This window comes from Ornithodoros turicata, chromosome 3 (assembly GCF_037126465.1).
Source record: "Ornithodoros turicata isolate Travis chromosome 3, ASM3712646v1, whole genome shotgun sequence".
NCBI classification, from domain to species: Eukaryota; Metazoa; Arthropoda; class Arachnida; order Ixodida; family Argasidae; genus Ornithodoros; species Ornithodoros turicata.
In genome coordinates this window covers 82,284,949-82,302,333 of record NC_088203.1, presented here as the reverse complement: position 1 = coordinate 82,302,333, position 17,385 = coordinate 82,284,949, and the positions used below count along the sequence as shown (strand labels likewise).

The following is a 17,385-nucleotide window of genomic DNA, read 5'->3' as shown; positions in this document are numbered from 1 at the left end:
GATTCGTGGCAATATGTAGAGTGATATAAAATCTTGCGGCATACATAGGGCACAATTTGCGAAGAAAGAAGCACTATCTGTTGCTTACACCGTGTGGGTGGAAAATTTCTAAGTTGACTGAGTTAATCAGCCTGATGCCATCAAATTCACTGTTGCATTCGGAAGACCATTCGCGAAGTTCAGTGATAATTTGCAGTCCTGGGGAGCAAATGTCGGGGTTAGGGGACTAAAATGGGGAGTAATTGCAGTCTAGGGGAGTAGGAGGTGCAATTACTCCCCATTTTCCTTTTTTTTCTTAGAGTTTGGCTACTGTCACGTGATCCAGCGCGGGCGCCGACTTAGCAGTTTCCGAGCGCTAGGTCGTGTTGCCATGAAATGATCACCCGACCCATTAGTTTACATTGTGAGCACGAGGTTTTCGAAAGCGTAGACTCACCTGCGTCCTGTTCCTCGTTCGCACGCATGTATGCGGCTCCCACCGGGATGTGATAGACAGGAGGCACACGAAAGAGTACGTACACATACAAATGACTAACTCAGTATTTTATTTAATGCAGTTTCTTCCAAATAAGTTTTCATTTGTTCATTTACAAATGTACATGCACATCAGCGTGTTTGAAATAGCATACACATGATATGCTTCGCATTATGATTCTCAAAACCCACGCAAGTGTGTTTAGTAAGGCAGTTGTCAGGGCTGCGATACGTTGATAGTTGCTTCCATTGAAGTACGTTCAGGAAGAGATATGTCAGTGGCTCCGTGTCCATGCTCTATGCTTGTCTTACACAGATATTCTTTGTTCTTTGTTCATATACGCCAAAATGATAAACAAAATATTTTGTCTAACTGCCAGCAACATAGCGGTGCGTAGCCCACCCCATACCACATCGGTAGATACCTGGAGTGCACGTGCTCTAGCACGCCCACCACGGTAAATGAGTTCTTCGAATCGGAGATGATATCTCAGCGAAGAAGAATTGCTTCCCGTCGTCTTTATTTATGAATTGCTAAAGAGACAATAGCACCGAGTGATAATCTATATAGACCTCTTTTTGAGCAGGTTAATGCTAGGAGATTGCTGGGGCACCGCTGGGGTATGCTGGAACCAGGCAGTATTGGACAGTGGTGAAAAAACAAACAAAAAAAACTACATGGTGAAACTGCAACGTGACGATTGCGTCACGTTAGTTTCACCTTCATAGTAGTTTAGATAAACTCCATAATGAAGAGTTGAGATATCTTGCCGTCGTTTATTTTTGCGAATATTAGATCATCCACGAGTTTCCCGTTTGAGCTGGCAGCTGTGTCACGCCTGAATCAGATAGGCTTTGAGCAACCTAGTCTCGGAGCTCAATATTAAGTTCAGCTGCAGTATGACACACGACTATATTATGGACATGACGACGTCACACCTGAAGGCTCCCTGATAATTTCGAGCCGTCGTTCCGCTACACGGTGATATGCCATGTGGTGCACTTTTTCAGCCTGAACAGCACGAGCTCAGAGCCGTAGCCTGAGCTGAGAAGTAGGAGGAAGTTTCGGTCGAGAAAACGGTCATCCTGGTGTTTCGAAAGGTGGGTTCCGTAGTCACCAACTAAATAAGCAAAGGGGAAATGGAATTGTACGTCATTGGTGCGCTTCTATTGCGCCACAACACCAGTACTACCAGGTCTCGAGCAGAGCTGGCGCAATATGCGCAATAAACCGGCATAGATGATATAGTTGTTGTATTGGGATCGGGTTTGATGCTGATATGTATTATCCGCTTGACGTTTCGCCCTGGCATTTTGTTACGTAGCCCACTGGTATACCCTGCTAGACAGCAAGATGGTTCGAGAAGACCTCCAGTTGTTGGTGACTCTGTAAAACATGGTAGCACGTAAAACAACACGTTCTCGAAGCTTTGCGTCTGTACGGTTCTTGAGCTTTTCGCGCCGTATAGATTACCTCTCAACTACTCGCTAAGTGCATGTTTGGCACAACCATTACGTGAATGTTAAGGTAACGTACTTCTTTTCGATGTGGTTATCCGTCTGAGGCATGACTTTATAGAGGGATCGCATGTAACACTGGATTTATTGATTAAGTATATGACTAAAAGAAAGAATGCTACCGCCCTAGGAGACGAGGGAGCAAATATTCGTGATACAGAGAGAGAAACGTCCACTGTTCGTTGCATTTTTGAAGAGTCAGTACAAGGTACTTGCTCCACATCCCGTGGTGGGACGTAGCGATGTTTTCATTTTTCTTGCTATCTTTGGTATTCGAGATTACGTGTGTGGGTATTGCAAGGGCCTTCGAAGAGGAACAAAAAACTGGTATCTGTACTTGAAGTCGCCACGAGAGTACTTGCCATCCTACGTGACATCATTATGAGTGATAGAACATACGAAGAAAGACACATTGGTCTTGTAGGTGGTTTTAAGATGGTTGACATAAAAAAGAGCAATAGAGAGTTTCAGCGTACCGCTCCCAGGAAACCGTGCACTTCAGAGAATAGTCTACGGTATTCGCGAACGAGACTCAATGGCGACGTCGTCTTGAATAGTGCAGGTATCTATGGCAGTGAGGTTGGTAAGGCAAATATTCCTTCATGGACTAATGCTGAACAGACGAATCGAATGAGTGTCGTATGCAATGCGTTTACGGGCTCATGTCGTTTCGGTTTGGTTTGGTGTAGAAAAAAATATAAAAACATAAAATGGAGAATGCGGCACTCACGAAGAGTGTATGCTAGTCCTGCTCATGTCGTTTGGAATGTGTTTATTTATTTATTTAAAGTACCCTCAGTGCTTGAGGGCTGGGTTTTGTCGTATTTATTTTTCTTGCCTATAGCATAAACCCACATAGAAGAATAAGCAAGAGAGATGTGATGCTGCAGTGATGGTATAGAAACAGCGGGATGAGCTGTATACGTATCACCATCAATTTGTCTCCGAGTGGTCGCCCTGCCACTTGCGTGATGTCATTCGCGCTTGCGCACTGTATCGATGAAGCTGACACTGCTTCCCGTGAATGGTACTGGTATGCTAGAACTCTCTCTTGGGAAAACAAGGGAAACGAGGAAGCGCTTCTAAGAATATGTTGCCTGACAAGTATACAAACGAAGCTAAATAAGAAAGTTATTAGAATACAGTGTAACGTTCTCTCGGCGTAACTCTGTGAGGGCAGACCGTCTGCATTTCGTGCGCTTTCTAGGGTGAACACGGGGTGCAATTCAACCTATAGGTGACGCGACTGAGGCAGGTAGCCGTCAAGGCCCCCTCAGACTGAAATTCGACGTGCTATAATTGACGGCGTCTCGTCCTGAAGACCTTGTCCGCGTCAAGAGCCGCTTCCTATCATGCCGCTGCGAGAATTTGGGTCCACGGTTAACATATCAAATTCGAAACGAGACAAACGTGATTATGCAGCACACTTGAAAGTGCCAGAGGCATTATAACTTCCCCTCTTTAAATTCGCTTCCGTTATAATACTCCGATGCATTGGCATGAGGTGAATGCATGCAATATCGCCAGTTCAAATTAGTGCCTGTGGCCAGCACTGCGTGCTGGGAATGTTTCTGGGAACGCGGAACATGGTGGTCCTCAAACCATCATCATGTCTACCAGCCCGACACGTTGTCTGGATGAAAACTTTGTTCGTTTTTTTTTTTTTTTTTGTATGTGAGCAAGTGCACACTCTGAAATTCTGAACACCCTTTTCAGTGCAAATGCGGTGTAATTTGGGTGTAAATCGTTTTTCACGCCCCTTTTAAAGCTTCCTAAAAAAAAAAAAAAAAAAGAAAGGTTTCTGTGGGGGGTGTTAGATGGATGCAATGGTTACAGAGGCCGATTTTGAGGGTGTGTCTGTGGCTACTGGTGTGAAAAGGGTGTAACTGAGCAAAATGTTTAGCATTCTCGTGGAATATGAAAGTCGAGTATACGCCCCTGATGCCAAGACCAGTAGGAAACACAGACGACAACTTGATGGTGAGTTGATACTCCAAACATGTCCTCACTTCACCTTTTTTTTTTGTATATGTAATGAAATTATACTTAGACGCCTCACCATTCGTTTTGAGTCGAAGGCGAGCAGGGCTCTCGAATTTGCAGGCGCTCACAAGACAAGCAATGTATATAGTATCTGTTTTCTCTTAGAAAGGAAATGCCACTGCCTTTCTAAATGAGCTTTTGGTTCGTTATCCCATTGATGTGATGTTGCAAACCTATCACTAAATTTGAGAGAGTATATTCTTATCCAAACGTATATCCCTGTATCAGACCGCATATTGCTCAAATATGGCACCAGTTTGGAATTGCCATATTGGCACAATATAGGTCCGCAGTGCATTAAATTTTCATGTTATGAACTTATATTGGCTGATATGCGTAATACACTCACTGTGGAAACAAAGCTGACCACGTTATAGACCATTGTTTGAGGGTGTTGGTTTACACCAAAAATGGAATCAGTATCATTCAATTATACCCCCAGATGGTGTTGATTAGCACCTCTCCTGGAGGGTGTACTTCCATCTTAGGGTGTCGATTTACACCAAAAAAGTAATCAGTTAGGGTATCATCCTATTACACCCAAGATGGTGTGCATGCATGTTAATAGTGCATGCATGCGAAGAGATCTGTGACCGAAGCGGCTCGGGCGTTGGCTCCCCGGAAATTATTCTTGAGCTATGCAGACGACACTCTGTGCCCAGGACAATAAGTTCCGGGATCGAACGGCTGACCATAAGTCCCACTGTGCACGATGGTTACGCGACTATCGCAGGCGCAGTGAAATAGGTGAAATAGCGGTACATCGCTAGGAGAGTGTCACGTGATTATCGTCATCGAGTAGAGGATGTACCGAGTTTGCCATTGCATTGATTGGCATAGCATGCGTACAATACTTCTATCCACAAGCGCAGTTAACAGCGCCAGGTGATGGCGCTCGAAAAATTCCGTTTCTCTCTACCTGTGCACCGAGAGATTCCATCTCAATGAAACACCCGTACCTGAAACGTTTTGATGCCGACGAGAAACTGCCTTTTTCACGTCTGTAACGTCCGGGTTTGTATTGAGTAGCTGATTTAGTTAACGGAAAGCAGTCACAGAGCAGCAGAAAAAAATACTTCTGAAGAAGAAGGAGGTATTTTGGTGTATCGGCAGGCGGTGTAGTAGTCCTTATGCGTTGTTCATGCATCAGACGTGCTGATAAATGTAGATGTTAGCTTCATCTGCTTGACTTGAACTTAAAGGATTCCGTGTTCCCTGATGAGGGGCCCAGTCGCAGATTCCGTATCAGATAATTGATCCAACGTGTAATTTATCAACTGGATAATTCTTGTAACGTATCTCTCGCTATGCTGAGCACCTATGATCATTTTAGAAACCTGACAGGTTCTCCAGGTGTGCATGCGATTATTCCAACAATAAGACTGCAATTGTCACATATGCTCATGCGTATGGATGACAACGACTTTTTTTTACCATCTACGCCTCAGTCCGAAGCTTTTCGAAATATTCCGGGTTCATATCTACACGAAAAATAAAATGAAAAATCATAAAGATTCGCATATGATTTACTATCTTTCTTGTGTGGATTGCATTCTGTTTTCACGTTTACTGTAATATACTTTGACCTGCAAGAAGCCAATGGAAAGTTTCTCCTGTGGTATAGCTCCCATTCACGCTTACAAAATCGTATTCTGGAAGAGAAAGTGTGAGATAGAGCTTCACCCCTGTGGCAGCATCAACTATTGATACGAAATAGGCCCAGAAAGCGAGTGCTGTTACTGAGTAGGTAATCAGTATCGTTGTGCGCTTCAGGGATAACTCTGAGTCGCATTGTGTTTCCACCAGTGGATAACATTGAGAACCCTATCTTACATACGTTTCTTACTCCCTCAGAGTGCAATTCTGTGAAGAGTAAGGCTTCTTGCGGGTCACCTTTCGAGAGCACCTTTTCCCACAGCCACTGCAACGTGCCGAGATTCTCCCATGGTTTCTGTACACTGCACCTTCTTCACCTTCAGCGAACAGGAGTCCAACGCGCACGAAGTACGTGCTAACAAGCTGGCTGTCTTCAGGTAACATCTACATCGACCGAAAGGTGGCTAGATATTCAGAGTTCTCGTAGATGCGGAAGGGTCTGGAGCAATGTCGAACTGCTTGAGTAACATGTCAACAACCTGCTCTATTGCACTTCATCTTTTGTTCGAGGTGGTGAAAAGCCGTGGTCGTCCAGTTACGGGCAGACACCAGACAATCTATTGCCACCGCACGGAGAATAATACACCGGTGGCTGCTATCATGAGTACATAGTCCGGTGTCTTCATCGCGTATGCAGCATTCATATCTGTAAGAGATTGGCAAGGATTATGCACAGAGTGACCGATTAACAGGTTGGGTAATATGAATTATTGAACAGTTTAGATTAGAACGGTGCCGTGTTGAAGTTTGCTCTTTCAGAAAATCAATTATCCGCGAAATTCAAGTATTCAAGTATTATTCAGGATTCGGATCTAGACCCTCCTGGTTTCCAGCCGAGGAACTAGTTCACAACGTGGTGCTCTCGTCAGCTGTGGAGCCTAAAAGCATTTCGAGACTGGGCAAATCGTTCACATTCTTCTCGTTCTCCCTTGCTTGGTTCCTCACTCTCTCACGCATTCAGACGCCAGGATGGTGGCAACATGAGACACACAAGGACACCAAGGCAGGCTTCTGAAATGGACGACCTCAAACGCATAGATCCTAGAACCACGGTGCTGACACTCTTCGTTTTTTTTTCATAAGTAACTTGGATTTCATCGTTCATTATGCGTGCTGATGGTCTATGTGTTTGTGTCGTCCATAGATGGAGCTTGCATGGCCTCTGGGTCTTGCCTTGTGTATCCGAATATCTGTATAAATTATCTGGGACTATTTTCTTTGCTACAACGATTCTTAGCTTAACTTTGCACAATAATTTAGATTATGACAACAAGGTTAGCGGGAAAAATATTGAGATGCAGGCACCACTTAGGGTTGGGTCGACCATTCGAAGCATAATATTTAAAAACGCATGCGGACTGGAATTTCAAAACGACAATGAAAGTCTCCGCCCACGTGACTGAGAAATGACGTTTCTCATGGCAACGCATCCTGCCCGTGGCTGGCTAATCGCCTAACACTTTTAATATCAGGGCCTCTGCGGTTCGTTCTGGCGTTTTGACGTAACAGTTTTTGTTACAATGTACTTTGAGAGTTTCTTGCATAAAGTTCAATCTGTCTGACTGGTCTCACCGTCTGCCTTTGATTTTCCCCCATTTTTCCCGAACGTGGGGCTTCAATGAACGATTTACGCCCATGTCAAGCGGGTGGACCACGGAGGCAACAGGTTGCACGGCGTCTCCTTAGGAACGGCTCTTTCGTGAGAAACTCCGCTGTGTAACGTGCACTGCCTCTTCGGGACACTTTTCACAACAACGCGCGCGTTACACTCTAAGAAAAAAAGGGCGTGAAAAGGTCGTAACTTAGTTACTACCTAGGTCAACATAGCCTCTGATAAAGGGTGTAAAAGGGTGGTAAAAGAAATTATCATATATACAAATTGCTACAAAAAGGCGTACGCCCCCCTCGCTCACCGAATCAGAAGCGTTACCCCTATCATTCGTGCCGATGGTTGGCGGACAACGTGCTATGCGGTGAAGTTATGTTTTGAGAGTGAGGTAGCAGGATGAAATTTGCAGCCTTTCATGCACAACATATGCGACAACTATTACCTCCTAAAAGGTGTAACTGTTCCACCATTTTTTTCTCAGAGTGTATACGGCGAAAGGTACCGTATTTACATGTAACCTTTAGGTAAATAGAAATGTGCTGCCAACGTACTTGTACTTCTGCTTCTGCCTGGCGGCTCCAGATGCAAATGCGTTAAGCCCCGATCATCGGATCGGGTTTCTTCTTTTGAAGGAATACCTATTCCTGGAAAATGAAAGTCCACGCATGTCACTCTCAGGTTTGGTTATCAACCTGTACTCAGTTTTTGCACTACTGGGAAGTAAATGCCAGCATTGGGATTCGGTGCTTCCTCAAATGCATTTAAAATGAGCAGTACGTAGAATTTACATAACGCAGAAGGACCTGGGTAGCAACATGTTAACACTCGTCTTCACCTTGTTCTGCCAACCTTTGGGAGATCTCGTCAAGCTGTGGCTTTGTGGCAGGCAGCGATGACCCGCTGTGGAATTTAGACTGTTGGGACTCGTCCTGTGATTCAGCTTGCTTGTCTGAAATTCAGCCCATCATAGCTGTAGCTAAACCGCACAAACGCACAGGCACGAAAGTACTTGAAAGCTAGAGTGTTCGTTGGCACCGAAAACATGTCGTTGCGCATTGCATACATGATCCCCTTTTATTCCCTTTCTCTAGTCATACGGCTCGGGTGCGACATCAAGTGTTATTTCGTGCATAATGTAAAACCCCGAGGCTAGGAAACACGAAGGGACGGAATCAACACGAGGTCTTTTGTTGACTGACTTCGTGTCGTGTCTGTCCCTTCATGTTCCCAGTCTCGGAGGGGGGGGGGATATATTTATTAGACGAAAGAAAAAAAAAACGGTCAACCAAACAGGACGTCGGCTTGCTATTCCGCAACAAACAGAAAATTAATGAAGATGAAGAAAGAAGAATAAAAGAAAGAAAAGAAAAGAATGAAGAAGAAAGAAAAGAAGAAGGATGGAGATGAAGATCGAATAATAAAATAAATAAAAAGAAAAGAAAAGAACTGGGAAGTAAAGGATAGACCAACAAACGGTGAAAGAAGGATGAGATAGATTAAAGACAAAGGTGACTAACAGTTTCGGGGTTTTACATTATGCAACAATTTCACCAGCTCGCTTGCTTCCTAGCTATCTTTTCATTGTTATTTCGTATTTTATAATTTATGCATGACACTGTGATATACGTGATACGCACTGTTTTGTGAGTTTCTCTCTGCGTACGACTTCTTTTTTTTCTATTTGGTTTGTGCATGATGTCGTGTACTTGTGTGCTATGTACACCGTTGTGTACTTGCTTACCTTGTCTCCCCCCACCACTTCGCGCCTTTAAGGGTCTCAGTGATTGAAATGAAATATGTGATGAAGAGAGGACTAGGCGAAACTCCTACACTTTCTATTAATAAACGTTTTTGGTGTGTTTGTGCGTGTGCCTGTAGATCTGAGGAATCAATTTCTGCTTCAATCTGAATCTTTGCACATTCAAGCCGAGTGGCCTGCACAGCACTGTGAGTAACCATGCCCAGAAAATGACTATTGCTGGAAAACCGAAAAAGATCGTTACGCAGCAGTGCAGCAGCGGCATGATGGGAGTGTGTTGAAGACACTTGTTGAAGCTGTTTCTGATGTATGTGTCTGATGTCTGATGCTGACGCTGTGTCTTCTGTCTCAAAACAAAAGTCGCCTCATCAAGCAGCCTAAATGGACTCGCATCGATAAAAAAGAAAGCTTAGAAACAATGAACGACCTCAGTCGCAAAGATTAATTACAGCAGACTGTCGTTTTTACAAATATTCACGCGGAATCACAACTTTATTGAGATCACGGGAACAAGAAAATGAACAAACAAAGCAACAAACAAACCAGAATCAACTAAAATAATTATAGTTCCAGTTCTCAAGATTTGGTTCCGCAAGATATTCATTTATGCACCATTATTAAAGCGTACTGCTGTTCATGGGCACATAAAATAAAGTTTGAGATTGATATTGAAATAATTCTCATATTTCCTCCAGTCATGTCGAGTGTTCTTTATTTTGGACTCCAAGGCAGCACGGAGATGCCCATCGTGAGGAATGTGCCATATGGCATAAATACATTTTCGTAAAGGCTTACTCTGGCGCGCTCATGTTTGTGTGAGGTTGGGAAATAGGCAACGACATTGCAACATCATGCAAAGGAGGGAACGAACATGCAGAGCACAGATATGGTTGAGAAACGGAGCGGCCTACCTCTGAGCTTTTGCATGGTTTCTTCAGGAGAGGGCGTGGGACGGGCTAAGGTTGTGGGATGTGGAATATCTGCAATGAGGGTCAGGCAGTCAGTGCAGCTTGAACGAGTCACTAGAAGTGCATTCTCAGTGCTTGTTTCCGATAAGAATGTGCCATGTGAGATTTCTGTCCTTGATCTGCTTATGCCGCACAATAAGATAACTGTGTGCCTGTTTTATCTCTTACGAAAAAAAAATGCATTTTATGTTACAAAAGACAAACTTTCCAGTACTCCATCGAGAATATTGGGCTCTACTTTGCCATACTTGATAAACTAAACCTTGAACAATGGGTAACCCTTCGTGGGACAGTGCAACATATATGTCCCACTTTTTCTCATCAAACTGTTTCCTATAATCGGTGCTATTTCTGGCTTTAAGTTTCTCCTTTCTCTCACTCTTTCTGTGTCAGTGCCGCGAAAATGTGGGAGAACCAAGACCTTATCGGACCTCTCTGGCTTTTCCCTTGCTTCCCCTCACTCTTTGTAAAGTAATGTAAATGTTAAGGTTAAGTACGGTACAATGTGGTCTCTGTTACAAATTTTATTCAGAACGTGATATTTCTGTTTGGTTGTAGCGCTTAAACCTTGTGCTGATAAGAACAAAGAAAAAGTTATGGTAACGAAAAGAAAGAAAGAGCACTAGCCTAGTAATTAAATATTGAATCCCAATGCGGCATTGATCCCACTTCACACCCCACAAAGTCCCGGAAACGTTTCAAAGGGTCCTCACCGTGCAGTCGTATGAAGCCTTCTTTTTCTCCGAACGTGTTCTTGGCGTGGCACTTGTAATGCCCGTAGTCTGTCTTTTGAAGGTCGTTGATCTGCAGTCTCATTCGGTACCGGTAGGAGTCGCAGTCTTCCGTCGACCGATACTTCTTCGTGTCGATGAGGATCATGCCGTCACCGCGGATCCAGGAAGTCAGTGGACGCGGCGAAGCCTCTACCAGGCACTCGAGGAACACTGACGTACCCACTGCAGCTCCTACAAGCTGCTCCGACACGCGAATTTTGGGTCGGACTACGAAAAAAAAAAAGCCATAGGTTAGAAAGGAATACGATCTGTAACGCCTCGAGGGAGGTCCGTGCAGGTGCTTCGCTTACAATTCACATGAAGCATGATTCTTTTGCTAACAGATGGTGGCACACCGTTCCTGGCAATGCACAAGTAGGCTCCGATGTCTTCACGGCTAACTTGGCTGATGTTGAGAAACTCGTCTTCAACTGTCATCACTGCAAGATATACAAACGAAGGACCATGTTTTGCTTCATGGGCAGGTACATCTCTCCGTGTTAGAGGAGCCATGAAATATATATATTTTGCATTGCTGGAAACCCAGCATCTTCCACGGAGCAATGCATCAGGAAAAATGGCCTGAAAAATCAGCCAGACGGGCGAAGTTATTCTGAAGTTACGGAAGCTTGTTCGAATTCGTCGACAAGAGAACCGCGTCGAATCCTAATGTAGATGTCGAATGCTCCGCTTTCGCGGCGGCTGGGTCTATACTTAGAACGGGGCTTTGATGTTGATATTTACGTTAACGACGCCTTCAAGGATGAATGGAGTTGCATTTCTAAATTTTGTGTTCCGTCCTAGTCATGCTGTAACGGGAGTCTGCTTTTGGTTTTTCCGATTCTCAGCCGAGCCACCCGAGTGCAGAGGCTGTGGGAAACTCCTCCTCGATACTGCACATCCTGATTTCCTGCCTGTTGTACGAGCGGCATAGTCATCGTCATTTCTGCGAGTTGTATAGAAATCACCTATACCGCTCCACACAGTCCTATTGCTGGGTGATGAAACTGTTTTGCCCTTCAGCAGAGCGTACAGTTTCTTAGAGACGCCGGTTTTCTAAATGCCCTGTAATCCTAACCAAACTGTTATTGCCATACAATCCGCTGTAGCCAAAAACGAAAGAAAAAATACGTGGCTGAGTAATCTAGTAGAGGCTGCATTAATTCATCGAATGCGACTCGATGTGGCTTTTACAGCTCAGTGGCGTTACCGCTGAGACAGGTCGACTCTCCCAGATACTGTCATTGCGGTACTCTAGAAGATCTACATGTAGACCACATTCTTCTTCATTGCCCACACTAAAAACCTTCCCGAACCGCAATCTCCGAGTCTGTTAGTCAGCTGGACTCTCGTCCCTTCTCTCTATCAAAATTGCTTGGTCCCTGGCCGAGCCCAGCCCACCAACGCTCTGCGCTAAAAGCTCTTTTGCCCTTTCCGGACACAATTGGACTTCGATCAATCTTGCGACGAAGGCTACGAGCAAACAGGCTCCGAAGGGCACTTAATGATTTTGTGGAAATCCTGTGCAGGACCGGCAGGCTGTAAAGTACGCTCGCCAGCACCACGGCTGTGTGAACCGCAAGAAAGGAACACTGATCAGAGCACCATCCTGAGCCAGAAAGATGTTGAACAGGGGGAGCCATCGCTGCACTTCGTCTTCAAAGTGCTTAATGTGGCGAGTCTACCGTAGATCGGAGCTCATGACCACGCCAATGAAGAGATGGAAACGTACAGGCTCAAGCTTCTTGGGGCCGCCCTACAGATTCTAAATTTGCGTGCGGGTTCGTACTCGGTCGAAGGCGACAGCATCCTGGAGTCAGGATACGAGTTGACTAGACACGTCGTGTTCCGCGAGACACCGTTAAAGACGGCGTACCCAGTGCTATGGGTTAGGGTTCCAGGAGCGGCCACAATGGATCCACAGACTAACCGTTGGGCGTCACTTACGATCATAGTTGTCTCTTTCCGTAAATTCACAAATTAACTATCACGAAGTGTATACAGGGCCGGTGAGGAGGGGGGGCAGCCGGGGATGGCATCCCGGGGCCCAGGCCACTTCAGGGGCACGCACGACCCAAGGCCCGTCGTAATCATATATAGAGACGGGGGTCCGTGTATGACCCATCCCCGGGGCCCATAATTTCTCTCACCGGCCCCGAGTACATGGTAGTAATTGATAATAATTATCACTATTTGGGGTATACTCGGTTTCAGATGCCCTTTCGGCCTGAAACGTCTCCCAAGGAAAGCGCAGACTGACTCCATATCAGTTACCAATAGTGCTTAATGTTGTGGGAGTCATGATGGTCCCCCACGAACTCGATGTAACTTGTAGCTTCTACAACGTTGCTTGGGTGAGAGCTTCTGTAAAGACATGTTAAAGCCCCTGACCTACAACGACCCAAGAATAATCGATTTCCCTCCTCACTTTTTAAGAGGCAGCCCCTGCTTAGTCGTTCTCGTCTCAGAGGCAAATGCATACCTGAATTTCTCCGTCCGCTGTAGCGTTCCAAGTTGATTTCCCTTCCATCTTCTCTTCTCCACATGATGGTCGGCTTGGGGTAGCCATCTGCACGGCACTGAAGGCTGACCTTGGAGCCTTCGTCCACCGTAGTGTCTGAGCTCGTGCCCTGGTCCAGGATGCGAGGTGGAACTGGAACAAGTCACAGGACACTGTTACGTCATATTTCGTTATCAGTTTAGTCTGGGTCTGATTCTGATCCAGTGTTAGAATAAGCCACGCTGGAGTGACGAGAGTGCAGGGTAGGATAAGTGATGCATGCACATCTAGAGCCCACCTCACCTCACCTCACCTCATGCACATTTCTCTCTTCTTCTTTTCTTTTTCATCTTCATTTTCTTTCCTGTAACTCTCCCCCCACCCTCGGCTTTTGTTAGTCTATTAGTTTCTTTCTATAGTGTATTTTATTTAGTTAGTTTCGGTTACTTTATTTTATACTTATATTCTTGCGGAGTCGCAAGTCGACACACCGTTTGGTTGAGCTTTCCGCTTTTTTACCCCTTTCTTTTTTTTCTTCTAATAAATATGCCCCGCCCCCACAATGCCAAACGCCAAAAGCTGTTAAATTTGTTTATATTGCGGCACAGTGTGGGTGACGTAATTTTACGGGTGACGTAATTGCTACCGCTTTGCCGGCTTGCTAAGCCGGTTATCAGATGATGTTATTTCGATACATTCCTCAGTGCTGCAGTGTCCTCTCAGACAGCTCACATCGTAGCCGCACACGCTTCTGCTATGGTTAAGCCGTCTTTCTTCAAAATCCAATAAACGAATTTTCTCTCGTGTTTTTGTTACAGAATAGATGAGCCCAAGCCGTACCTTCGGGAAGCGAATGACTCTTTTTTTTTGCTAGAGAATTTAAACCGAGTAGAAAAAGTGATACCCCTGGCGCCGCATCACGTCGAGCAGGGGTCGGAGGGTTGTGCGGAGAAACGTGACTGTGTGGTGCGCTACGTCACTCATGACGTCACCGTTCCCCCCATGGTAAGGCTATGCCCACAACGGCAGCAATGAAGAGAAGCGGAGAAGTTTCGTATCTCTGCGAGCCTTGTGCAAAAGGAACGTAGAGAGCGCCCCTTGATTGGGTGTATATTTGAAAAGATATATGTATGTATATATATGTATGTATGTATGTATATGTATATATGTATGTATGTATGTATGTATATTTGAAGCTACAGGAGGAGAGCGAGAGGAAGGAGCCATGCGGAGGTAACCAGGGTTCCATTCCTCGGAATGGAGATTCGTGATAATTCCATTCCTTTCAATTCCTCGGAAAGAAAAGATATGGTCAATTCCTACTCCTGGCATGGCTTGGCAACCCCATTCAATTACTTTAATACCGTCAATAAATGAGAAGGGACCAGTAACCGTACTGGCTAGCCCAGTAGTGCTATAGAGGAGATTGACATTACACAGCACGGAGAAAGCACAAAGACACTATTATTTCGCTCTTTACCACGTGCAGGTGCGGTACGCGTGTGCAAAGTGCGCGCGGGCAGAAATCAGTGCGGGGGGGGGGATATATGTTTCTTAGCAAAGAAAAAGAAAAGGGGAGGGAAAGGTTAGCCCGCGCTACGGCGGCTTGCTATTCCCCCTGAAAAACAACAACAAAGAACAGGAGGTTGAGACCAGAACTACCACCGTTTCACCCACCATCCCATTCCTGCGAAAAAAAAATGCCTAATTCCATTCCCATTCCATTCCTATAGGACAGATTTCGTCATTCCATTCCCATTCCATTCCGGGCTCTAATAAATCTGGAATGATTCCAGAATCATTCCAAGTATGGACCGGCAACTCTGCAACCCTGGAGGTAACGTCTAGAACAGACTTGAACCGCGCGTGGTTACAACACGGCTCTCTTTAAATTTCTGGCGTACGAATTTCTCCATATATGGGGAAAAGCCGCTTTTTCAGCAAGAAATACGTGGGCTGTTAGAAAAACTGCATAGTGCCCTTAAAGGAGTACAGAGGGCCATCCAAAAAAATTTCAGATTAAGACATCTGATGAAAGTGTGTGTGTCATTATACCGAATAGCGCGAAAGGTATTGATGTGTGCAATTTGTTTCCCAGAAAAAAAAACTCACGTAAACATAGCTCCGCGCCTTCACCCTTAACTCGCCACTCCAGCTATAACGAGGATGAGGAGGTATGATGGCACGTCACCGATGACGGCATAAGGAGACTCGTTCTGGTTTGCTGGTGAGTGGGGGTCAGCGCATTGTCCCTTTGCCGCCGTAAACCTGTTTTGCCAGTTTTCCCGGAGAATTGGGGATAGAAGGAGCGGCCGAAGCATTACCGAGCAAGGAGAAAGGCTTTACCAGAACCCCGAACAGCCGAGTAGCAGACGACAGCGGAGTAGCAGACAACATTTCTCTAGGCCAATCAGCGAGCGTTCTCCTTATAGCGTCAGCGCGAGGTTCCAGGCAGATCACAGGCTGGTACTGCTCTTCACCACCGTTGCGCACGGTCGCTTTTTGCGGCGTATTTTAAATTCAATGTTTGCGATAATTATGACTCTGTGGTGTAAATTACTTCGCATGGTGCATCTTACTGGCAAACTTAATAGTTTTATAGGAAGACAACTGGGTGTTAAAAATGACTTCTGTGCTACTTTAATTTGGATGAATACGGTCTTTCATAGGGAAGCTCTCACCGAGTACATCTAGGAATCCAGTCTCGAACATCATGGGCTCTGTGTTGATCTGGCACATGTAGAATCCCTTGTCTTTCGGTCCAACGTCTCGCAGATGCAGAAACCATTGGCGTTCGTTGTTGTGCGTTACTCGAAGCCGGACGTCATTGACTATAGTGTGACGATCGTAAGTCAGTAATGTTTCCGAGTCCACCTTCATCCACGCCACCTGAAACAGTGCAAACAATGTGTACCGTGCTACAAAACTGCTGTCGTCCTCGTAATCGGACCCTCACCCTTCGGATCAGCAAGCGTACACATTGCCTACTGATCCAGAGAGATCGACACAACAGTGGTATAGTTGAACCTGCTTTTATGTTAGATGACGTCTAAGCTCGTCATTTCACGTCCCTCGTGCGTCAACTGCAGCTGAATATGTCGCATCTATACACGTTTGTTTCGGTACGAGTGGGGGGGGGGGGGATATAGGTTTATTGCAAAAAAAAAAAAAAAAAACACGAAAGAGGGGAAAGGTTAGCCTGGCTCCAGAAGCCGACTTGCTATTCCCACTTACAAAAAAGGAAAAATAAAAAGTTGGGTCTCAGCAACACAATGCTGTCTACAAGCTAAACACTGTCCCTGCTAGTGCTGAGCACATCCTCATGACCTCCCAGCGTTGCACGGGGAACGACACACCTTGATGCGTCAATAAGAAGATATGGACATCAAACGGTTCAGTACGTCAAATATTGCTTGGGTCTTGGCGCAATCCCACACATCAGCGGACTGTTCTAACAGCCAGAAGCCAATACTCGACGAACTCTAAGCCTTTTCATAACAAATAATCATTGAGCCTGAGGAAAGAAGGGGGACGAGAGAAACGCCACTAGAAAAAGCCTTCGAGCTCTCGAAGCCTTTACCCTGCTGTGTTCGCCGTGCGTGTCATGGTAACTCATTAAATCATATCAACTCCCACATGCACTGGGATAGAGGCCTGGAGCCAGGAAACAACCACTGACGGAATTAATATTCATAATCTAATTGTTGTTGTTGTTCATTTAAAAGAAATAGATGTGCTCTGTTGTTCCGGTTGCCCCGATTTTGGCAGTGGAAAAGCTACATGACGAAACACAATTACTTCACAACCTCTGAACGAGTCGTCACCAAATAAGGCATTTGTTGCGAGGATGCAGTTTGCTGGAAGCCTTGCTTCAACCGTTGCCACTCGCACCGAATACTGTACTATAAGTAGAAATCTTTGCGAGGACTTAATTTGCGAGTGCTATTTTTTCGCGAAATTAACGTCTCGCGAAGTAAGCGACATCCCTAAGAATTCCGTGGTGCAAGACCAGCGTACCGCGAAATTAAGGTCCCGCGAAATATTCCCCAAACGTGCCTACATTTGGGAATTATTGAGAATTAACG

At 45.3% G+C, this 17,385-nt stretch overlaps 1 protein-coding gene across 2 annotated transcripts in view; it reads right to left on the bottom strand.

Annotated features, from left to right (window-relative positions):
• Positions 1–528: 528 nt before the first annotated feature.
• LOC135388695 (lachesin-like) overlaps positions 529–17,385 on the bottom strand; it is a 199,863-nt gene continuing 183,006 nt past the window's right edge. Inside the window, exons 3-10 of one of the 2 annotated variants that reach the window (XM_064618412.1) lie at positions 15,982–16,189; positions 13,283–13,453; positions 11,112–11,240; positions 10,741–11,028; positions 9,971–10,039; positions 8,136–8,249; positions 7,852–7,944; positions 529–6,337 (exon numbers count right to left, since the gene is read on the bottom strand). In XM_064618412.1, the coding sequence (XP_064474482.1) occupies positions 6,249–6,337; positions 7,852–7,944; positions 8,136–8,249; positions 9,971–10,039; positions 10,741–11,028; positions 11,112–11,240; positions 13,283–13,453; positions 15,982–16,189 (1,161 nt within the window). In that variant the 3' untranslated portion in view covers positions 529–6,248. The remainder of the gene's footprint in view (positions 6,338–7,851; positions 7,945–8,135; positions 8,250–9,970; positions 10,040–10,740; positions 11,029–11,111; positions 11,241–13,282; positions 13,454–15,981; positions 16,190–17,385) is intronic. The other variant, XM_064618413.1, reaches the window with a different exon arrangement.